Source organism: Strix uralensis, chromosome 1 (genome assembly GCF_047716275.1).
Source record: "Strix uralensis isolate ZFMK-TIS-50842 chromosome 1, bStrUra1, whole genome shotgun sequence".
In the NCBI taxonomy this organism is placed as follows: domain Eukaryota; kingdom Metazoa; phylum Chordata; class Aves; order Strigiformes; family Strigidae; genus Strix; species Strix uralensis.
Window position 1 is genome coordinate 29,371,740 of NC_133972.1, and position 23,739 is coordinate 29,395,478.

The window sequence follows — 23,739 nt, forward strand, 5'->3', positions numbered from 1 at the left end:
CAGGGTTAATACTTCAAGGACCAAAGTGGGGCAAGATGGAAGGTAATCGCTTCCCTGGTTCTCCATCTCACTCCTCTGCATAGGACAAAATTGCTTCAGCCTTTACTGCCATTACAATGTTCCTATAAAAGGACCATACAATTCAATATTCAAACTGTAATGCAATTAATATGAGTTTAGGACAATTTGCAACATCTCCAAAAACCATCAAGTTTCAGTGTTCATTATGATCTGGACAAAATTCCAGTGCTGCTAGAAGGCAAGATCGTTTATTAGAGAGGTATTTTAAAGTTTTCAGTTCTAAACAGATGGGATCATCACTGGGGAAAGTAGAACTCATATGTCATATGTTTTCTATAGTTTTATGATTCTTGTATTTTTTTATTAAACTAGCCAATGAAAATAATAACTTTAGCAGAGTTTTTCATTTAGCCTCAGGAGTCAGAACAGTGACTCAGTTGTTCAGCAGGTTGTTTTCTTTTCTCCTTTTTTCCTTCTCAGCAACATAAATCATAAATCTAAGAATTGGGTTTCTAGCGTAACCCATTATAGTAATTAATTTATTTTGTTTCCCATGGACATGGTATAACTGTTGCTTTAAAATTGCTGTTTGGGTAGAACAGGGCTCAAAACCCAAGCAGCAAGTATAACCTAAAATGTGTATCACACAAAGTGCAGCAATTGTCTTCCCAGCTCAAATCTTTGGTGTTAACATGAAAAACTTAGTATCTCACTATAAGTTCACATGGGGTTTTAGTCTCTGCCTATTAAAATGGACAACCAGGCATCTATCAAATAAAGCTACCTACATTAAGACTGGGAACTAGATTCTCCAGATTCAATAGAACCAACTGCATCATGTATTTTGTATAAATAATGTATGTATAAATCTATTTTTTTAAAAAAATCAAGAAAGTTCCTTTTATTTCTACCTCTTTTTCTAAATTTATATTAACTGGTTTATATCTGTCCTTGATTTTTGTTGTGCAGATGAATCTTACTTTGTGTCATTTTCTGTAAAAAAGATCATAAGCAGATGTCCTCCATCAACACCTACAGCAACAGCTTTTAAACAAAGTGAAAATAATACGAAATTTTCTATTTTACGTAAAAGGTTTACTATGACTTTGTTTAACCATGCATTGACAAAACTGCTTTCCAAATAGTTGTGAACAACATAGCAACTTACAAGACATCATTTTTATATATAGCTCTGAACAAACTGAAAACACAAAGCCCAAAACACATTATTTATAAAGGTTGCATAACTTGCTATCTAAACTCATCTGACTAATCACGAAACCCATGAGAGAGGCAGGTGGATCGTAACAGCGGATGAGTTGAAGGGCCGCGATTCTCCTACAAGGAAAGGGTTCAAATAATTGCTTGTTAGTCACAGAAAAACAATGCTGGAAGAAAAAATGTATGAATAAATGAATGAGTGAACACCGGACTAATGAGCTACTTCCTCCGCTTCGCCTATGAGCTCTCTGGGGACGGCGACTCATTTTCGTTACACGTGTGAACACAACGCAGAGTGTAATAGGATCTTGGTTTCTGCCTGCTCTTCTGGCTATTGACACACAGCCTGGTGATGAGGCCTGGAAGACAGAGGGCCTGAGCGTTGGATGTAGTGCCTTTCACAGCCCGCAGTTCGCAGCACCAACCAAGAACCGTCCTTCAGCTCTGGGTTTGGTGAAGCGCAGCCACTGCCTGGTCTGTCGGGGTTGCAGATTGACACCAGAGGCACAGGCACACAGAGCTAGCTCTGTGCTGAGGAGACCTGCGTCCAGCCAAGTTCATACCACGGCAACTGCGCCATGCAAACTTGGCTGGTGAACCCTGCGGGACCCTGGCTAGCTACAGCCTCCTCTGCAACGCGTTCCTGTCACCGGGCAGCACCAGGGTACTAACAAGCCCCATGGGAAGCCAGCTGACTTGTCCTCTTTTTTCTTCTCGTTTTCTTTTTTTTTTCCTTCAACATGCCTCTTGATTCTTGTGTTTCCAAGGGAACTTCTCAGCTTGCACGTGGACAGTCAGCTTGGGTCCAAGGGTATGCTTCCACCGCCCTTCCGCAACAAGATACACACTGCATAACCCCTAAGGAGCCAGCTAGGGTCCAACATACTAACTAGCAAGGGTTATTCTAAAGCCTGGTAGCAGAAAGGCAATGTGGGGAGACCTGAGCAGGCTTGGAAGGGGGCTACCTTCTATGTGGGAGAGCGATCTCAAACAGCACTGATCTTAACACAGCCAGGCTTAATTTAGTCACTCATCTGCTCCCACTGAGCTCCCTGATCTCCAGGATACCCCAGCTCTCCATTTCCTTGAATGATGGAGAATTGACAATATTTAACGAGATTAAATGTCATCTTCATTACATAAGACCCTTTAATTATATGATATCTTTGAGCATCATTTGATACAGAGGAAAAGCATGCTCTCTTAAAATTTCAGGCAGTGACAAGGGGCCCAGAACTGGGTTCCAGACCTGGCTTTGCCAGAGGCCTCTTGTGGCACGTTAGGTAAGAGCAGATAGCCACCAAATTAAAGATTGTGTAAGCAGCGTAGCTCAGGCACTGCCTAACTTTAGGGAGCGAGACTTTGCAACCTAAACACTCTGTGTGTAATTATTGAATTGAGGCTGATTCAGAACCTTGACACATGAAGAGAACAACCCACAGGCTCTCCATCCTTTTCTACAGCTTTACATTTCAAGCAATTAACTTGAAAAGGATTGGATCAAAAAGTTTGTGTTTGCTCAAAGCCCTAGAAAAGAGCCTCCAATTCAAATCCAAATTGCTTTTTTGTGGCTGAAACAGTGTTTCCATCACTCTGGGTATTTTGGCCTGATACTCTCAGAACTAGACCTGTGCGTGCTGCCAAAGAAAAGAGCAGTACAAGGGCAAAAAAGGTGGTGTTTTTCCCTATCTTGGAGAGTGAGTAGGTAAAAGACTAGGAACTAGGTTTAGAGTTTAATTCATTAGCTGGACAGGACTGTTCACACGCAGCCACCTTTCTCACGGGGTCAAGGCTCGTGAACAACTACTGCATTACACAGACAGAGGTGAGCAAGTTGAGCTATTCCTCTCCTCCACCGCCAACTACCTCATTCTAGGACACCCACAAAATCACCAGCGACATCCAACGACCTTCTGCTGCAAGGAAGGAGCCAACCGTCCCCTCCACCAGCATCCATGCCTACCGCGGGCAGCACGCCAGCGTCCCTTGCCCAGCAGCGCCCAGCTGCCTTGCAGAGAGTCCCAACGCTTCGGAGACAATGTAAGGAAACAATTACACTCGCTGTTGATTAGCGAGTCTTTACTTTTCAACTTCGCTAGTGTTGCCAAGTAATGAGCACTTCTATTAGCTACATCGAAGGGAGTTTACTACTTGCTTATCTAAAGAGCATGCTAAATCACACAATCTGTTTTTACACATCCCACCCTCCAGGAGGACAGAATTAGGTTCTAACAGGGGCTGAGTTCCTTGCCAGGCCCTCATCTTCTACTAAAGGCTAAGCAATTAGTTCATCTAGGCAGCTTACACAAAACTGAAATCCAGCCTAATAAAAGCTTAAAAGCAACTATTTTCAACAGCACCCGTTACCAGGCTGAAAGAGACTGGTACTGTACAGTCCTGTTTCACTGCAGTTTTAACTGTGATACTCATTTTGTCTTGCCTAGAAACCAGACAGCTCTTTTAATTATGTCTAAAACATGCCTGCTCAGACTGAGAAATAATCAGTCCTGCAAGCAGAGCCAAGTAGGTGCCTTGGAAACAGATTATTGATTCCTCTGTGTCTTAACAAATTTCACTAGTGAAATTCCTGATGATTCCTCTTCCCTCTCCCTGTCCTCGTTCAGAGCTACAGCACAGTACCCATGTTTCAGACAGACTCTTGGTGTATAAGGAGGGTTGAACTCAAGTAACAGCCTCTCACTAGGACTATTGCTCAGATGACTGATCTTCACCAAACTCTTAAGGAACACAAATTCGCAATCTGTTGAACTTGCACAAGAGGTTCAAAAATCAAGTAGGAAAGGCAGAGATCACATAACCTCGCTAAGCCTGGTTTCCTAAGCTAACAACCCCAAACAATAAGAGTTTTTCCTCAATGTTTTGCCTGGTTTACATACAGATTTTAATAAAGAAAAATATAATTTGCCGTTCCTCTTCAAACAAACACCATACTGCAATTTCCCCTCCTTCCATCTCAAAACACTGTTTAACAGAGCATAAGACACTTCCAGCATGAGAAGATGCCAAGGCAATCTGATTTCCCAGACTTGGGATGAGCGTACCCAGAGCTCCCCTTGAAGACAGTACCAGATGTTTCAAATTCCTTAGTTAGTCTGAGAAACACCATGCCCTTACAAACACTATCATCAGTAGCTTTCAATAAAATTTGGAGGGGATAGCATTCCTCCCCCTCCCAATTTAAAGTTCAAAAAGCTACAGGACCATGAGGGGAAACCCCAGGCAACTCTCACTGAAGACACCCCCCTACATGCTCTAGGTTTTGAAATCTGAAAAGGGACACAGCATCAGTGCTCCCTGCCCAGTCACCTGCTATCACCTTCCCCCATCAATGGCAAAGGTCCTGAAAACTTAACAAGACCTAGTACAGTATTCAAAGTTGTTACCTTAAAAAAAAAAAACAAAAAAAAACCGGACACGTTGGCTATACTGGCACCACCTTAAGCCCTTAGATCTACAAAAGGGAGAGAGTAACCCCCTCCAAGCTCAAGGGAGACCTCATTCACTGAATTTGCTCCTAGGAACTTTCACTTCCTGTCCTACACCACTACAGGAGCTGCTTTCAAGAATACTAGTGCTACTTCACAGGAAAGGTTACCAAAAAAAAAAAAAAAAATCTCTTCTTTAGAGGAGCAGATAGCACTTTTTTAAGAGATTCCTTTTGAATTTTTTCTTGTTTGAGCCAAACAAAACATATCATGAAAGGATTGCCCCCTTGAGCTGGCTTGAAGAACACTACCAAAAACTTTCTTCAGACTACTGTCCTCCCGTAAGAATTTAAAGAGCAAATAAGTTTAATTTCTCAGTTGAAATCTTGGGAGAGTTCAGTCCCAGCATTTATTTTTTTTTTTTTAAATCTTTCTACATCCCAAGTTGAAGCTCCAGGAAGACACAGCTACTTCTTGGGCCTTCTACTGACCCCTTTTCCTATCACTGCACAATGGACATGGTACAAAATCTGTGGATAGCCTTGCAGCTGATTTACCAGAAAGTGCAGTTTTCTCCTCTCCGTTTACATGCAAGTTGACTTCACGCTGAGAGGTCACACTGCAATTTCACAAAATGTACACTAAAATATATTCATCTGTAACTATGTAACATCCAAATGTGATTATTTCTACCACCTAACCATGCAGAGTAAACCAGAATGCAGCTCTCTAACACCAGAGATATGTTAAAGGTTGTATAGCTCTTTGTGAAGTGTCTGTATTTAAAGTACTGTGCACTTTAAAGAACAGAGCCTTACCTTTCTATTCTGTCCTTAGTCAATTTAACCAACGTTTGCAGATAACACAGGCCCAAGAGCTGGTTTCACACTGAAGGCATACAAAAAACCAGAACTTGAAAGATAAAATTGCCATTAGTATTTAATCACCTATAAAATATAAACTAGCACTTTCAGTTTACATCTTATTGCACAAGATCAAAGCTGGCCTTCAGTCTAAGCACAGGACACAGAGACCCTGACCTACAAACAGCGAAGTATACTCAGAGCAACATAAAAAAGGAACACGGACTAGCCATTTTGGCTTTCAATTCACACTGCACATGTCTTTTCAGTCTTATCGAAAGTGAAACCCATCACGGAACTCTATGCTCAGGGCCTACAATCTTCACAAATATCAATTACATTTTCAAAAGCCTTTCAAAATATAGAAACAACTGAACTCCTGGAGAATTCTACACTTCTCCACATAAACCAAGAAGCAGCAGAAGCACTTGTTAAATTCAACAACCCGCATCAGCTTTATTAGATCGTTACATTTACAAGAATTAACGGTAACGGTGCAGCTGCAGGGTATTGCGTCTTCTCCAGGCAGCACGACGTGAGCCACCGATGGTGTGGTGGAATTTGTGGCCCTTGCCAAGGCCACGACTCTTCCGCCCAGCCGATGTCAGCCCACGCATCTCTCTGTGCTTGTGGACGGGCTTGGTGATCCACTGGGTATCAGGGTTGCGCCTGATGGTCTTATGGAAGGGATCAATCAGGATCACTTCAAAAAACTTGTAAGTGGAATCTTCCCCCACCCAATACGAGTTCAAGACTCTCAGAGCCCCACAGTGACGACCAGCACGTTCCTAGAGGAAAAAAATAAACGCAAAAGGCTGTAAAATCACAGATGCAGGGCACTCTTCATGCAGAAAGAGATGAATAATTCAAACCTAACAATTTGTAGGTGCTAGAAATTTCAATTTGCTCTGAGAGACCCTCTCTTCCTAAAAGAAGTGTTCCCCTTCCAGTCGCAAAGACGCAGAAGAAGTAATAGCTGAAAGGAATGCTGCATTAAAAAAAAAAAGGCTACTTGGATTCCTACATGAAATGTAGGGTTTTAAAGAACCTTAAGAAGGAAGGTGCTTGGTTGACAAAAGAACTACTTTGTACACAGAAGCACCAGATCAGTAAATACAGAGTTAAAAACAACTCTAACATGAAGATAAAGAGCACAAGCTGCACTTGGGGCCACAAACAATCTTCTGTGGGAAGTTATGAAAGACTGATCAATTTGCACATCCAAAGCTACAGGGAAGAAACACATTTCTGCAGAGAATAGGCCCATACTGATAGGAGAAAAGGAAGAGCTGATGTAACAAGTCTTTGTTCCACTGCTGACATATTAGTCTTGCTATTCCTATCCTTACTTGTGCTTGGAAAGCAGCAGTCTCAGTTTAGAAAACAAAACAAAGCAGAAAATATCAATTATGCAACTCCATCTGCCTCTCCTGTCAAGAATGTTCCTTACTTAAAAACACTGAAAGTATGTTTAGTCGTAGGACTTCATCACCACCCTGGGAAGGTATGAACCAACAGAGCCCACCCATCTTCTATCCCAATGAGATCCCAATCTATTGCTGCAGTTTTCCAGTAAAGAGCACTTGACTATTTTCTGCATATGTAATAAAATTCTTTCAAGTCCTTGTTTTATTCTAGCACATGAGAGCAACACATATTAAACATTAAAACACCATCCACCCTCAACCAGCTTCTATGTGGGGATGGCAGCTACAAGAGGCCTCATATTTCTATATTTCTACCTGAAAAATGTTAAGTCTTCCAGGAAAAAGTGTGTCAGATTCAGAAAATTTCAAAATAAAACTAAGGGCCAATAACCTCTTCCATGAGGTGTCACCACAAGTGAACATGTGACTAGCCATCAGGTATCTGGCAGTAGCGTATATGAAGAGCATGCCATGAGCACTGAAAACACCAAACTGCATGTTTAATATTTTAAACTCATCATCTGTATTTCTTTTAAATTAACATGTCCTATTTACGTTTTTCTCTTCCCTTTGAAAAAACCCCACCATATTCAACTTGTTGAAGTCACTTAAGAATATTTTTGAAGTCCTGGGAACAGAAGTCTTCGGCTTCAAGATGGAAAGGCAACGAGCAGTCTCCATTCTTTCACAATGTCTCTTTTTTGAGAGTGCAGACTAGTACTAATTCTAGCCCACTGAAAAGAGTTTTTTCTGAAGGCGAGAACTAAATCTCTTCAAGACCACTACTGTGACATTACAAAACTTATAAGACCTCATCAAATGAGGGTTGCCATTTTGAGTATTTTAGCAGGTAACATCATCTCACCTAAAACCAAGTTAACCACCAACTCTGTGCTTGTGAGGTACCCAAGTTTTTTGCAAGAACCAGCAGGTCTCAGGCATGCTGCTTTCAGATCCTCTGATACAGCCAAGCAGACTGTGCAGCACGCCTACTACACAAACAGGCACTACAGACTTCAAGACAGGAACTCATCTGCACTTTGTGGAAGGACCATTACCTAAAGCTGGTAATACATGCAACGTGGCAGGGAACACAGCGGTGTGATTTAGTGATGAGTAAAGTCAGACACCTTGGCATATTTGTATTTTTATTTCTCGTGCCTAACCCTTTATTTTACTGGGTTTTCTATTAGTTGTACATCTTTTTCCATTACAATACCATGGCATACTTTAGAAGCAAGTATACGCTATGAACTTCAATAAAACTCCTAAGTAGTACTTACCCCAGACCCCATTTGTAAAGTCTGAATAGTTTTTTCATTTGTCTCAATACAGCTTTTCAGGACCTTCTGGTGCTTTCCTGCCATCAGTATTCAAGATCTTTTACCCAACACATTATCAAAGCAGTTGTTTGGTTTTTTTTATCTCTTGAGTATTTTCAACTTTCACAGCCTAAGACCTTCCTACCATCAAGTTTCTGAGCAATAACAGAAATAGTCACCTCTGCTACAGACTGAAGACTCCGGGCAAACTTCAGCTGGTTAACACCATGATGCACAGGTTTACCATAGGTTGCACCTTTCGGGACTGGGCGTTTACGACCACCACGGCGAACGCGGACACGGTAGATAACGTAACCTAAAAGAAACGGTGACTTAGGAACTAGAAGAATTCTGTAGTGTAGCAAGTGCAGATCACAGCAAGACAGTTTTGATGGCCATACTGTATTTCCAACCCCAAAAACTTTACATGGAACGCTGCAAAATTAGGTCAGTACATGAATCTTCACCAAAACCTACAAGTGGAGGTGGCTAGCACAAGATGTTTTTGTTATTTCCATTACAACTGAGTAAAAGAAGTGATGTCCTGTCACAATTATTTTTTAGTTCCAAACCAGAGCTTATGGAACCTTTCCACTGTGGAGTTCCAAATACACTTATGAACAGCTACAGCTATGTTGTAACACCAAAAAACCCAACCCACCCCCAAACACGTAACAAAACAATCACCCTGAACCTAAAATCCCATATCCTGGTAGCAGCATTCATAAAGCACTGACACACAAGTCATCTGCAAACCCTGCTGCAACGTGATCACTGAAAAATGAGGAAACTAGACAAACTTCACGAACGTTGACAGAGGCATACTCTTAGCTTTGCATTTTCCTAGTGAACAAACACACTGTTTCAAAGATTTGCTCAAGTTACAGATGGATGACCACTTTCCCCACGTTTCTTTCACTGACCAGTAACTGCTAATGACAGTACAAACAACGTCATCTTGCTTACTCAAGCACATGCAGCTTTTTCACATGAAGTAATGCATGACTAATTCTGGGCAGAGAAAGGACACCCCCAAACCGAGGATACTAAAAGCACTGGTCAGCTCTACAGTACTAACACAGCACAAAATTAAAGCCAAAACCCACTTGATCTCCATCTGCCAAAATGGCCACAGATGTCAATTCAAAATGACATGAAGTAAGGTTTTGCGCTGCAGGCACCGTTACCAATGTAACACATTTATAATAGTTCATTTCAAGTTAGACACTTCAGATTCCGTGGAAATATTTAAGTTTCAGATTTTGTTATTCTACTATCACTTAAGGAAGGAAGGGAACTGACATAAAACTTGGCCACTCCATCACGAAGCACATGGACTTCACCTCTACATCTCGTTACCTTGCTTGGCCTTATATCCCAGCCTGCGAGCTTTGTCTGGTCTGGTTGGCCGGGGAGCTCGGTGCAAGGCAGACAGCTGGCGGTACTGCCAACAGCGGACACGAAGGAGGAATCGCATCACATCCGACTGCTTTTTCCTCCATAGCTCCTGGATGTACTTGTAGGCACCCATGTTTTTCTACCTGCTGAATTGAGAGGTCAATGAATAAAGCGTACCAAATCTGATGGCAAATTTGAACAGCTTCTAACAGAGACACTGCATAAAACCATACGCATAACACCACCGACACACAGGATGCTCTCCAGCTTCTGTATACCGCTGCTACACCTGGTAACATGGCTGACACTTGGCAGCCTCCAACAGGACACACTGCAGTTATCACGCTCAGCAATTTTCTTCCTTTTCAAACGTTCTTAAGTGGTGAACTCATCAGCTGAGAATTTTTCAGATGCGTATGTCAGATACTACCAAAATCGACAGTTAAGATCTGAAACAAGTTGTAAACATTAATCTATAAAGTATGTGATTGTGAGTGGTGTGGTCTTTATTCTTAACATGGTTTAATTACCTCTAAAATAGTTTGAGCTCTCACACACCCGCAGCAATTAGCAGATGTAAGTGAACTCCATCAAACCCCACCCAAATCACCACCAGAAAAACGTAGCTCACTTTATTTGCACCAAAAAAAACCCCAAACCAAAACCAGTTCATGTGTGATTTTTCCATACCCCTCTTTTTTTAATCTGCCCAGCTATGGCCTAGCTCTCGCCATCCCCAAGCTACCCCTTCTTTATGACTGCATTGTGGCATAAAACACCACAAATCAACTGCAAACCCAGAGCCAAGCCAGGACGTGCGACCTGTGAGCAACCTGCAGCCGCTACGTCACGATGCGCGGCCTTCCGCTCACACCAGGCGACCCCGGGCCCCACCGAACCTCCCCCTCCCCGCACCCCGGGTAGCCAGCCCGCCCCGACGAGGCGCAGCCTACGGGCCCTCCACCGGCCTCCCGGGGCCTGCGGCCCTCCCGGGCCCAGCTCGCCGCAGGCGCAGCCCCGTCCCAGCCCGCCAGGGTGGCGGCGAGCGGGCGCGGCGGGCGGATGGCCGCCTCGGGCCCGGGATGGACGCGGATTGAGGGGAAGGCCGAGCGCAGACAACCCCTCACCTGATGGCGCCCAGCACCGGAAAGGAAGAGGCCTACTTCCCACAACCCCCTGCGGTGGCACCGCACTTCCGGCAGCGGCAGCAGTGCCTCATGGGTAACGTAGTCCTGGGGAGGCGGGCCGCCCCCTCGCCCCGACCCGACCCGGCCCCCGCGCCCGCCAATGGGCGGCAGGGGGCGGGGCTCGGCCCGCAGGGCCGGCGCGGCTCCATGGGCCCTGCGGGAAGCGCTGCCCAGGTGCGCGTTCGCGCTGGGGGGGCGGGAGGGGGTACGCGGCGCCAGGGGCGCGCACGGGGCCGGGGGCGCGCGGAGCTGCAGGCGGGGCCGCGGCCCGTCGGGGCTGGGGGGCCGACGTGGGGACAGGGGCTCCGCCGGCTGGGGCCTCCTCTGAAACACCCCATAAGAGCCCCAAACTAGCGGGCGGGGGGGGGGGGGGGTTTGGCATAAAAAAGTCCTTAAAATCCTGAAAGAACCCTTAAAAAAAGCCTAAAAAATAATAATTAAAAAAATCATACAATTAAATCATAAATCCTGAAGGGCAAAAAAAGCCCTAAAGACAACCCTAAAACCTTTTCCGCGGGGTGGGGGGGGTGTCAGTGCCAGGGAGCCCCCGGTGCTGCAGGCCGGGAGTGCTCCCTGACAAGGTGAGCGCGAGCGGCCGGCGCTGGGGCCAAGGCCCGGCGTTACCCACGTCCCTCCTGTGCCCCAGCATTTCTGTGCCTCCCCCTGCATGCCTCCTCCCCACCACCCCCCGCAGAGGTGGATTTGCAGGAGCAGGGAAGGGGCCTGGTGCAGAGGGGACTTTTGTCCCCCTCTTTGGCTCCCTCAGTGCGCAGTGTGCTGTGCTGGAGGTGTCGGGCCCTTCTGGGGAATCAAAACTGGAATTAGGCTTTCCCTGCCTGAAAGCCCCCCCTGCCTCCCTGCGGCTGCGGGGTGACCTTTCTGTTTTGCAGTGTATGCTTTGCAGAGCACCCTGGCTTGTGAAGCGTTACCCGGTTAAACTGGAATCGAACCAGGACACCGCCAGCCCCTCCTGGTCCTAAAAAGGTACTCCTCAGCTCGCGCTGTGGCGAACGGCTCCAAACAGCAAACCGAGAGTGACGGCCTGCCACCCTGCCATGGCTCACTGGTGCGGGGAGCTGCCCCTGGCGCCCGGACACCTCCTGCTAAAACCAACCCCCACTCATCCAAGCTGATTTAACGCAGACCAAAACAGTTGCTTTTGCATTTGCTTTCCTGTGCTTCTGCCTTTAACGCTCCTATTTTCTAGCCCCTAGCCGGTAAAAGCTAGAAACTTTCTGTGTGTGAAATAAAAGGGAAGGAACCGCCGTTTTGTCGTGTTTCCAGAAGCCATCCCAATACCACCAGATGCCATCAGGCCCGCAGCAAAACCACAAAGCCTGGTAACACAAGTCTTTCAGTGTACCTACATGCCAACTAACATAGCCCTTGCCCCAGAGGGTTTATACACTTCAGTCCCCCCAAACCCAACAGGACAAGTGTCGAGGCTGCAGACAAGCATCTGCACCGATGGCAGCAGCCTAAAACATTAAAAAATGGTGTGGGAGGAAACTCCAGTCCTAAAAATATCAGTCGCTGATGAGTGCCTGGGAGGGAGCTGTGCCTCCGAGTCACCCGCTGCTTCGCGTTTTGCCTCTCGCCTTTTGTCGTGGGCTTCGCTTCTGTCTGGTGCCGAGCTCTGCCACCGCGCCAGGCTAACAGCCTCCTGTGTCTGCCCAGGGCTCGCCAGCTGACGCTGCCCTCTCAGGGAAGATGGGAAAGGGCTACAAGGTGGTGGTTTGTGGAATGGCCTCTGTGGGAAAGACAGCGATTTTGGAGCAGCTTCTCTATGGAAAGCATACTGTTGGTGAGATATTTTTGCTTTTTCGGGGGGATTGTTTCATTTTCCAGCATCTTGTTCTGTGTGGGCTTCAAAAAAACAGTAATCGAGGACCGCGAACTGCACTGGGGTGAAGGAGGAAACTAATGTGGTTTTGTTGCATCTCTGGGCAGTTCTTGAAATTCGTAGTCCCTTACCGATTTTTAAAAGAGGCTTGGAGAAGAACCCTTTCCGTGATGTTCCCAGTTATAAAATATGTGGATGTTTAAAAAGAAACAAACACAGAAAGTAGGTGATGTGCTTGCTGCCTATTTACATAAGAAATACCTCGTTCCCTGAAAGATGCTGTAGATGCCTGAAAAATAAATAGATGTCACATGATGAGTAGAGAGACTGTTTACATTTTTGTTCTCTTCTTAAAGCTTTATTTTGCTTGGTTTTGACTAATATTTAAAGCGCTGGAAAGAAAAACAGCTCAGCTTTAGGTCCCACATTATGTACAGAACTTCAAGGGCCAAGCTTCTCGGCTCTCAAAGAAATCCTTCTGTGGAAAAAAGGCTTGAGAGAGGAGCATGGGAAGTCTGAGACTTGCTGTGCACAAAAGAAAGGGAATGAAGGCAAAGCCGGCTTGTTTCCCTCTGTTTCCACATGACTTGGCTTTGAGAGGAAGGGCAATGATCAGCAGGCTGACAAATTATTCCTGCCTCACCCAGAAACAAGGGGTGGCACCAGGGGTGAATCTCGGGGCTTTGATGGAAGATGTCTAGTCAATTTGTATCTTTTTCTTGGGCTGGTAAATTCAATGTTGGGGTAAGTTATTGGATAAACACGAGGATTTCTAGAATGGTTCTTTGCAGGCACTGCGCCTTTAAAATGTGTTCAAAATGTGTGGATGGGAGGAATTTGCTGGCAAAGCGTGATGCAGAACTGCGTGCTAATACCCTTGTTTAAAAGGAGGATTTCCTCTAATGTTGCAGCAACATCTGTTTCCAGCATCCTACCGAGCCCTATGCACGTAGCCCCGTGTACCTTTCAGTGTGAAGGTTGCAAAACCTGCAGGCTGAAGGTTTTTCCCTTTGCTACTGACCTGCCTCTCCTCTGAGGTGGGCTGGGTGATTGTCAGAGCAGCATGAGCAAGGCCACGTTACTTAAATCGTATTGCCTTGCATTACTTCCTGCCCCGAGCTCCTATTAGCGACCCAGGCAGGAAGGATATTCGGGTGTTGCTGATCGGAGGAGCTATTTATGGAGCTAGCCATGTAAACGATTATACGACGTCATGGATGCTGGCTGACATAACCAGAGGGAGGCCTCGTGCCTGGGGTTTAGCTGTGGGTGTCCCTCTGTCATTCCTGAATGCTCCGCTCCAGCTCGACCGTTGCACAACGCAGACCTTCCCCCCACCTCTCTTAAAAAAGGTAGTTTTCCTTTCCTGCAGCTCTGCTTATTTTTCAGAGTTAGCAGTGAGGGAGGGAACATCTGATAGCGGAGCAGGGGTGCAAGGGGAGAAGGAAGAAGGCAGTCTCCTGTTTTCTATTATTTTGGTTAAATCTTATTCCCAAGACATTCGGAGGAAGAGGGCAAATAGCAGAGTCAAGATCAGAGTATGGAGAGGGCTCATATGGAGCCTCTGTAGCCCAAGGGATGAGTGGCCATGGCCCAGCACTTTTGATATCCCCTGCATGTGTCATCAGGCACATTTTGGGGGATGGACTGATATGTTAGTGTTCCTCGCAGTCCCGCTGAGTGGTGACGAGTCCTCCCTGCCTCTTCCTCAGCCCACGGGCAGTTCTGGCAAAGGGTGCCTGAAGTATGGGCTGCTGAAAATGGTTCCCGGAAGATCTTTAGCTACTGCTCCAATCTGTATTGATTTAAGCCTTGAACTGCAGAGGCAGTACACCACTGTGAGGGTCTCACTGGGCAAGGACAGAGTTTGAGGAATGGTGAGTCTTTTGACTGCTCCTTAGCTGAGCTGCTTTAAACTGCACAGACCCATTGCTGGTGCTACTGTTGCAGGGGTGGCCCCTCCACCCTTAAAACCTGATTACTGAAGCTTGATCCTCATTTCCTAAAGCTTGCAAGCTCCAGAAAGCTGACATGTACATCCTGGCTGCTGGCCTTTTTGGCAGGAGGCAAAAAGGACTAGTGTGTTTGCTGAAAGCCCGTCTGTTCAGAGCCAACCAGCAAGGCAGCTCACTAGGTATGGCAACATGGACACAAACTGTTTCAAAACCTGTGCTTCCTGACTGACGTCAGGAGCAGCTCTGCGGCTGGTCTGAGAGCTGGGGAGCCGTGGGGAGGACTGCCTAGCCAACAAACGGAGTCTCTCTGTTCCTGACATCATCCACATCCTCCTCCAGTGACAAGAGGCATGCCTGAACTTGGTTGCAGGCTCAGAGCACAAGGTCTGGTGCCATCCTCCGAGGTGTCCCAGCCACTGATGTGTGGGTCTCCTCCTGGCTGTAAATCGGCCACAAGTCTGTGTCGCTGCTCACGTGCCTCCTGTTGACTTTCCTGTAAAAGGGAGTGGTGGCACAGCTGCTATCAGGGAAGTGATTAGTGTCCTTGGAGGTTTCATGCTGCTATATAAAGCCCTTGGCTTTGAGCCCATGCTCCTGGCTGTGTGCTTGGTGATGGTGCTGTAAACCTAGTTGTGCTGTGTTTCTTTTCCTAGACAAATGTGCACCTTCAGCTCTCCCTGGCTTGCCATGGATGAAGTCTCTAAGTGCTGCTGTTGCTTACATGGTCAGCAGCTAGCACTCTTGGAAAGGCATTAAGATTGCTTGAGGTCGAAGCGGGAAAAGTACTTGTGAGGGAAGAATACACCCCAAAAATGAATATTTGTGTCCCTGGAGCATGTGAACAACAGTGTGTGGTACTGGGCTTTGTGCTAGGCTTTACAACTGCAAGAGGGGCTGTTTGCCTTGGGCCCTCGGATGAGAAAGGAGAGGGCAAAAAGATAAGAGATGCTGTCAGAGCCACGTAAAGTAACGCATGTATTGTATGGCAGCCTCTCCGGCTAAACTGATACAAGGAATCAGACAAAACCTGAAAGGAGATGTTTGAAATGGGTGCAGATTTAGCTTTGAGTCGTGTAGGGACTATACTGCCATAGGTCAGGCCGAATAGTTGCTAAGGTTTGCACATATATGCATGGTTGTCTGGTACCTGGGATGATCTCTCTTTTTGTGGGTTCAATGCTGTGTTTGTCCAAATCTTTCACCTTCTCTTGCATTCCTGAAGAAAGAGGGGCCAGTCTTTTCTCCTCGGTCATGAAACGGGTCCCTGACTGGCAACAGAATATTGTCCCAATAAATACCTGTGGTACCTGGCACTGCTTGTCCTGAACTCTCTTGAGAGGGCCAACAGGAGAGTTGCTGGCTTAACTTTGGCATGGGACACGTCTGTAAAGAGGATAGATATTTTTTCTTAAACAGTGTCCCTGTTCAGTAATGGTGCAGAAAGGAGTCTTCCTTATGCTTTTAAAATATCTCTGGCCCCTCAACCTATGGTAAAGCTTATCAGCTCAACAGGAGGAGGTGAGAACTCTTCCTGCAGAAAACACAATTTTGCTTATCTCTGCCTCCTGGCTGTGTAAATAGCTGGTATGGTCAGGTTACTCATAAGCAGCTACCTCAAATCATCTTACTAGCTAGGAATGAAAACACCATGTATTAGCGTGGTAGAACCCATAACAAGGGAATTTGCCTTGCTTGGTCGCAGCTGAAGGGATTTGGGGTTTTGGCTCTCACACATATGGAAGGCTAATTAACCAAATTATGCATTCTTACGTCTTAAATCAAAACTGCCTCCTGATAGAGCTGCAGTCAGCTTTCCATTTTATAGATAGATTAAAGTGGAGCTGAACGCATGGAAGTGATGGTCACAACTGTGCCTACTGGTTGGTGGGTCCAGTACTTAACTAGCAGCTAAATCTAAACAGACCAGCTCCTGTTGAGGCCTGTCCAGCTCTTCTCCAAGTCAGGGATCCTCTGATATGCTGTCATTTGAGATCTAAGTAAGCAAAGCCTGCAGTTTGCAAACACAAGGAATAGCAGGCTTTAGGAGCTCTTTGCTAAATTCCTGCTGGAAAGAGGCAAGGAGAGATTACATAGATCTTCAAAAGTACTCAAGAGGACACAAAATTTGCACTGCATTTATGGTTAAGAGTCACTCGGGATCTTCTGAAATTCTGTCCATCTAGAAATTTTGCTTTATTTTGTTATTTGCAATATCTCTGCCTTGCCTAGTCTGAGTGTGCAGTATTCATTAGTATATTGAGCCTTTTCTCTTCCTCATTGGAAACCACCAGGGGTTGAAACACCACCCAATTTATGACTGAGGCTTCCCCTTGCAGTTCCTCTGTGGCTGCAGTCGGTTGCATAGACGAAGACCTTTCTGCCTCTCCCAAGACTTCCACTAGCTAAGTAGGCGCTAGAGAACAGCATCAATCTTCTGTCTATTCCTCCTTTTCCTCCCTAACTTTTTTTCATCTTTAGTTTCCAAAGAAACCGTGAGATTGTTCACTGTCTTGTTAGTTCCCCTTTCCCCCTGTAGCTTCTGAACCTGAAAGCTGGTTCCATCTGTCCATTCATCTGTGTCACAGCAGTAGATATCTCAAAATATGTTTCTGTAAATTTAAAAAAACTAGTAGCGGGAAAGAGAGAAAAGGCCCGTGATAACGCTCTCCTCTCCAGGGAAAACCTACTCGAGCCAGCAGCAGTCTGCAGGGCAGTCACTCCCTAGCACAAGCTGCCCTGGCCCACCATGGTAGTGAAGATGAGAGGATGCCTGGGGATGCCAGGGAAGGAAAGGAGAACCAGGGTCCTTGTGACAGGGAGGCTGGGATGGAGCAAGACACCTTCCCAGGACACTGGGCTTTCCTGACTAGCTTTGCCGCTCGTACAACAACTTGCCCAGCCCATGTCTGAATGGAGACCAGGAAAGCATTTGAATGGGATGGTACTAACAAGCAGCATAAATATCGTTGTCAGCAAGATGTGGCTAGCATGCGGTCTGGGCTTTAGAAGAACGGTCTAGGATAAGGTGACACAGGTATGTCTAAAAATTGTCTGTGTTTGTTTAGGAATCTACTTCCATATATTCCCTCCCTCAATGTATGTAGGTGAAATTTCACCTCTGGAATCTGATACTGATGCATAAATTCCAGGTTCCTCCAAAGTGCCCCCCTCCCCCCCCCCCCCCCCCGTTTCACATCAAAATTTTTTGCTCTGTTCTGCTGACTTAAGTCCCAGGTCTTAATTCTTCCTCTTCATTTTCAAGTAGGATGTTGAAAGACATAATTTTCACTGCTACTTTTAATGCTATTAGGAAGAGACTGTCACAAGAGAATGTGGATATATTAAAGACTGTTGAATTACAGTGCAGCATTTAGATGGTAAAAACCTGTACGACATTATTTATTGCTTTCTAAAAAGAAAAACTTAGGTACTTATGGTTCATTCCTTCTTTCCAAAGTAGTATTTACTGATGCTAGATATTCCCTTGACCTGTCTGTACAACGTAACGAGGCAGAGCAAGAAAAAATACAGTGCTATATCCAGAAAGGGCTCTGTTACCTACTTCAGTCTTTAAAAATGCCCTTGTAACACATTCTCCAACCACACAGAATATGTTCGTGCTTCCTCTTTTCCTTAACCTTTGTTTTGTCCTTCTGCTCTTAGTCTTGCTCCTGCACGTTAGCATGGCTATATTTGGATGCGAGATAAATTAATTCGTTGCAAACCTAATAAAGAGTTTGATCTATGAAGACTGCACAGAGAGGGGCAAAAAGAACAGCTTGTGCCACTTTCCTGTGCAGGAATGCTGCATACATCATGGGAAACCATCAGCGTGGGTGGAATGCTTTAGCTTGTTTGTCAATGTGAATATTTTGAATAGTGTCATTGAATATAGCAAAATCCTTATTTTCACAAGCCAGATAATCCCTCGCGTTTTCTTAAACAATGCTGTAATATGGTCCCTTTTTGGCAGACAAAGAGAATAACGCGGGACTCATTATTGTAGCCCTGCAACGGCAAACAATTCATGCATATAGGAGTGCAGTGGAGGCAAAAACGTGGATTGCAGAGGGTTTACGTGAATACTTAAAACCGACTCTGAAAGTAGCCCAGCGACACTGTACGTAGTTTGTTGGGACCTGTAACCTTATGCACCTGCATCCAGGGGGAAGACAAAGCTAAGGTGATCTATGTGTTTTCAGGTTTGGCTTTGAAAAAATTGTTTTAATTAGTTCAAAGTAAGCTGCCTTGAATTACCTCACGTTTACCATGGGGAGAGGAAGGAAGGAGAGCCAGTATGCAGATAGTTACCATGGAGCAGGTGATATATATATGAAAGCTCATTACCTTGTGCACGCTCGTACCTTGCAGTAAATGAGCTTGCTCCTGTTAGCAAATCTGAGTAATTTTAAATCCCTAAGGGATAGAAAAAGCTCACTGTGTGTTTAAGTAAATATAGCATGCAACTTTGCTTGCACGCAAACATCCCCTTCCCTTTCTGGCTTGATTGCACTTGTTAGTTAGTTGTACCACCAATACACATCCATTTCCAGAATTATTCCTTTGGCTTCTGCTTCTGCTGGATCATCCAGCTCAGTATGAAGCAAAGAAGTAGGCTCAAGATGTTAGTACTTGACTATCTGGTGTTCCAAAAGGGTATGTTTGGGCAGGCCTGTTTGCAGCATGTTTGGCACAGAACTCGTACACTGGGTGGTTGGAGTTTGGGAAACCAGGGGGAAGAGCTGTATGTATTATCCTATCCTGAATGTGCATGTTGTATAGATTAATTTTACAGGCATAATCGTGCTCATATATTAGACGGTTGTATTTACGCAGTGTTGCTATTGTAAATAGCTGGTGTGGTGATCTATGAATACAGCCCTTCATAAGGGTGCCAGGCAAGGTTGAGTCCGGGTCAAGTCACGCTGGAAAACATGCACTGAAAGCTATTGTGAGGTAAAATTCTGCTGTGCTGCGAATAATTCTTACAGCGGTGCTGTACTTAACACCAGTTGAACTTTCCTGCTTGTTTTAAAACAGGCTTAGAAGAGGGTGCCACAATGGAAGATGTGTATTTGGCATCGGTGGAGACAGACCGAGGTGTGAAGGAGCAGTTGCGGCTTTATGACACCAGGGGTCTGCAGGAGGGGGTAGAATTGCCAAAACACTATTTCTCCGTCGCTGATGGCTTTGTTCTGGTGTACGCCGTGACTAGCCTTGAAGCTTTCCAAAGAGTCGAACTGCTCAAAAAGGAGATCGATGTTTTTAGAGACAAAAAGGAGGTAAATGCACGGTTCCTTAACTGCGTGTCTTATCGCTATGTCAGTGATAGGAAGTTAAGGTTGCAAAGCATAGATTTTGTTTCCATAAAACTCGCATACAAAGGAAAACGAATGTATCCACAGCCTTGGGCAATCCATCAAAAGGAAGATTTCGCATGCTGGGGAAGCCTAATTCACATGCCATGCGGGTCATGCAAAAGAACGTGGGTTTTTGTGTGCCTCCTTTCTTCCTCTGCTACAGCTAAAATTCAGTTAGCTGAATGCACCAGCCAGGACACTTACAACTAATAAAACATATGGTGTACAGTAGTGCAGTTCATATGTTTTTTTAGATATTGTACACAGGAAGTCAAGTGCATAGAATAATATAACAAAGGGCATTATCTTTGTTTGTTTTGTATTCATGTACTTGATGGCTTACAAACTAGTGTAATTGACAATGGGTCTCCCAGACATTAGTCAATTGGCAAAGCAGCTTTAATGTATTTTAACAACCATATTGAATCAATTCAATTGTGTGAAATGACTGCTCTATTTTCCCTTAGAAAGCAGCTAGTGTTTTCAGCTGACAGTGTTCCAGCTTAGCTAAACAAATATAACTTGCATGTGGCATTAGCATTATGGCTTTTCCTACAGTATCTTTATATTCTCAAGTAGTTTTCCCCGTGAAATGTCTTTAGCCTACAGCTTTCCAAATGTCTGGTTTATGCTGTTAAAAAAAAAAAAAAAAAAGTGCATGAAGAATTAATTGGGTAATGGTAGGGAGAGACTTTCCAAAAATGTAACTTGTTTAGTACTGACAGCACACAGGGTGGTAGAGGAAGGCAGGCTCCAAGTTTGACAGCAGCCAAACGTGCAGTCACAGGAGAGGTATGTTAGCTGGTAGGGCTGGTGTGAGCTGCAGACTGTCACGTATATCAGGGATATGGGAGTCAATCATAACTCCCCTGCAGGGCAAGGAAAGGTAGACAAGCAGGAAACTTTTCCCAGGCGCTGTGTTTTGCGAGGGCCCTGATTTGTTACTTTACAGGGTGTTGTAATGCAGAGAGGGAGTTGCAGCCCCAGCAGGATCTGCATCCCTCTCTTCTGTGTTACCTGCCGGAACTCTTCTCTCTTGTTGCATGCAGGTATTTTAAAAAACAGCCAATGTGCTTATCCTCTGGGAGAGCTTAAAGTTGTGATCTTGACTGAGGATAACATAATCGAAAGAATGGTGCCCACAATAAGCTAAATTAGTTTTATTCTTGTGATTTCTAATCCATATAAAATAGGCTTTGAAGAACAGAAGATGAGATCAGGAGTCCTACCTTAAGATAGTGTCAGTGGACTTATGGGCTCTGCTAGAATGCATCCTTAACTGAATTAGGGATGTATCTCCACATGTGGTCCTTTTGAGCTGGTAGAACTTCACCTTGTTGAGTGGCACAGTCCCCTGTTGTGTGGCAGATGACAGAAAGCACCGATGGCTGGTTCCTTGCCTCTGCTGGCTATGGGGGCTCTCCAGCATGCACCTTAAAATCTGGCCAAATTTTGTACTAAATAAAGGTTGTGTTCTCTTGTACTGACAGAGCTTAACCATAGGTAAAAGTCAGTTGAAGGATGTGGTAAATGCATATGAACATTAGGGCTTCTTTCAAAGCCTTTGCAGAGGGAAAAAAACATTTTTCCAAACACCCTGGGCTGCTATAGAAAAGAAAGAAAGCCTTAGATCTCACAGGAACAGGACAAACATCTCTAGCTGGAAAGAAACAGAAGACATCCTGGAGTTAGCCTGATGAACAGGAAAGAGCAAGCAGGTGTGGACACAGCAAATACCCCAAATCATCAGCAAGAGAAGGCTTTATCACTTGATCAAACCAGGAGTGTAGAGATGAGACCAGAGTTTGACTAAGGACCTTGAACTATAAACATAGGCATCGTTTCCCCTAAGAGCTGATGCTGGTAAAACATTTTTAGAAAATGGTTATCTTGAAATAAGCAGGAGCAGTACCTTTAAGAGGCCAGCACTACCTTCAGCACCTCCCAGAACTGAAGCACCAGGCAGGCCGCCAAGCTCAGCCACGCTGTACTGTCTCGGTGAGACCAAAGTCACTTGATGGATCCTTACAACTCGGGGTCTGGCTTGATACTGCTGTGCTGCTCTCGTTAGCTAACCAGCTGCTCTTGAAAGTGCTTCTGAGAGGCTGGTGCCAGGGTGCTCACCCGACCCTGTCAGCGGCAGAGGGCTGTCCCCGGAGGTCCCTCTAGAGGCTCACCGTGCATGGGGAGTCAGCCGGGGAGCGGGGCCCAGCAGCCTTCTGGCAGCCTTCTGGCAGGGTTGGCCTTGTTTGTATTGTGGGCTGGGGCTTGGGGGAAAAAAAAGCTGGGCAAAACCCACAGCTGTGGGGTCCCGGCTTTCTCTGTTGCCATGCGCTTTTTCATCTCTCGAGCATCCACTGCTCTGACCTACTTGGATGTCATGCTCTTATCATTTGTCTAGGGCAGCTCAATTGCCAAGTAAACGGAGAATAGGGCTGTTTAACTTTGGCTCTCTTGGGTGTCATTTCCCTTTAAGCAGTCGGAGGGAGAAGGGGAAGTCCTGCATATTCTATGATTCAGACCAACTCCCAGCCCACAAGTAGATGAAGCCAAATCAAAGCCCAGACCCTGATCTTCCAAACTACACACAGCTTTAATTTTAGCCAGCGCTAAATTAAAGAACAGGTTTGAACTGTGTTGCTACTTGCCTGCTGTTTAAAAGCATTGTGAATGGTGGATGCTTTTTGGATAAAGCTCACCCTTTTGTTTTATTTGTAGGTAACAGTTATTGTCTTGGGAAACAAAACTGACCTCCTGGACCAAAGGCAAGTGGAAACAGAAGCAGCCCAGCAATGGGCAAGGGCCGAGAAAGTGAGACTGTGGGAAGTGACTGTGACAGATCGGAAAACACTGCTTGAGCCCTTCACCTTCTTAGCCAGCAAACTCTCCCAGTCCCAGAACAAATCAACATTTCCTTTGCCTGGAAGGAAGAGCAAAGGGAATAACTGTGATAACTAAGCTACCTTAGCATTGTCTGCTGCTACCAGGTCACAGCCTAAGTCCTTTCTGTGCCATTTGCTTCTCACAGTTCCACTTAAAGCAATAATCTCATTCAGCAATAAAATCAGCAAGCTTATGGCTAAGAGGTATCCTCCCTTCTCACAGACTTAGCTTGAAAGTCACTGGCGGGAAAAGCCTTAAAAAGCACTTATGAGAGTTGTCGTCTTGCAACAAGGGTTATAGAGGAGAGAGGGACAGGGGGACGCCTCTCTAGCAGGGGCTTTGAGTATGCCTGGATACAGCCATGTTGAGGGACAAATCAACAATCCTGTCATTAAACAATCCCTCTGCAGATCTATAGCCTCTAGTCACAAATAGTACTAGCTGCAATAAAGCATTCAGTTTGGAGAGAGGATATGTTTGAAATAGCAACAGTCCTTTTACCTGGACCTTAAACAAGGCCATAGGACATATTGATGCTGCAGGAGACTGAGGTCAGTGTGTTGCAGTAGAAGGGTTTGGGGCAGGAGGAACAACTACCAGCAGATTCAGCACTGAAGTTCTGCTAGCATCTGGAAGGAAAAAAAACCAAAACAAAAAAACCAACCAAATCTTGTGGGAGATACTAGAGCAGATCCATCCCAACATGAAACGTCAGCAAAGTCTGGCAGGTAGTGCTTTCCGCTCAGGAATTTATTTGTACAAACCAGAAAAGCACTCAGAGCACTCATTAATTTAACTGCGACCTGAAGGACA

The 23,739-nt window shown here is 45.3% G+C and overlaps 2 protein-coding genes across 4 annotated transcripts; one reads left to right on the forward strand and one right to left on the reverse strand.

Moving 5' to 3' along the window:
* Nucleotides 1-5,609: 5,609 nt before the first annotated feature.
* Nucleotides 5,610-10,928, reverse strand: RPL15 (ribosomal protein L15). 2 transcript variants are annotated; one of them, XM_074861125.1, is made up of 4 exons: nucleotides 10,826-10,928; nucleotides 9,660-9,844; nucleotides 8,480-8,616; nucleotides 5,610-6,339 (listed from the first exon to the last, which is right to left on the reverse strand). In XM_074861125.1, exons 2-4 carry the CDS (start codon nucleotides 9,829-9,831, stop codon nucleotides 6,034-6,036), a joined length of 615 nt encoding a protein of 204 aa, XP_074717226.1. In that variant the 5' UTR covers nucleotides 9,832-9,844; nucleotides 10,826-10,928; the 3' UTR covers nucleotides 5,610-6,033. The 2 variants fall into 2 exon arrangements, with proteins under 2 accessions (XP_074717226.1, XP_074717236.1); XM_074861135.1 differs by having other exon boundaries at nucleotides 9,660-9,841; nucleotides 10,826-10,880.
* Nucleotides 10,929-10,991: 63 nt separating this feature from the next.
* NKIRAS1 (NFKB inhibitor interacting Ras like 1) lies at nucleotides 10,992-23,126 on the forward strand. 2 transcript variants are annotated; one of them, XM_074861207.1, is made up of 5 exons: nucleotides 10,992-11,059; nucleotides 11,776-11,869; nucleotides 12,563-12,689; nucleotides 19,724-19,965; nucleotides 22,762-23,126. In XM_074861207.1, exons 3-5 carry the CDS (start codon nucleotides 12,596-12,598, stop codon nucleotides 22,999-23,001), a joined length of 576 nt encoding a protein of 191 aa, XP_074717308.1. In that variant the 5' UTR covers nucleotides 10,992-11,059; nucleotides 11,776-11,869; nucleotides 12,563-12,595; the 3' UTR covers nucleotides 23,002-23,126. The 2 variants fall into 2 exon arrangements, with proteins under 2 accessions (XP_074717308.1, XP_074717318.1); XM_074861217.1 differs by lacking the exons at nucleotides 10,992-11,059; nucleotides 11,776-11,869 and adding an exon at nucleotides 11,904-12,225.
* Nucleotides 23,127-23,739: the final 613 nt, after the last annotated feature.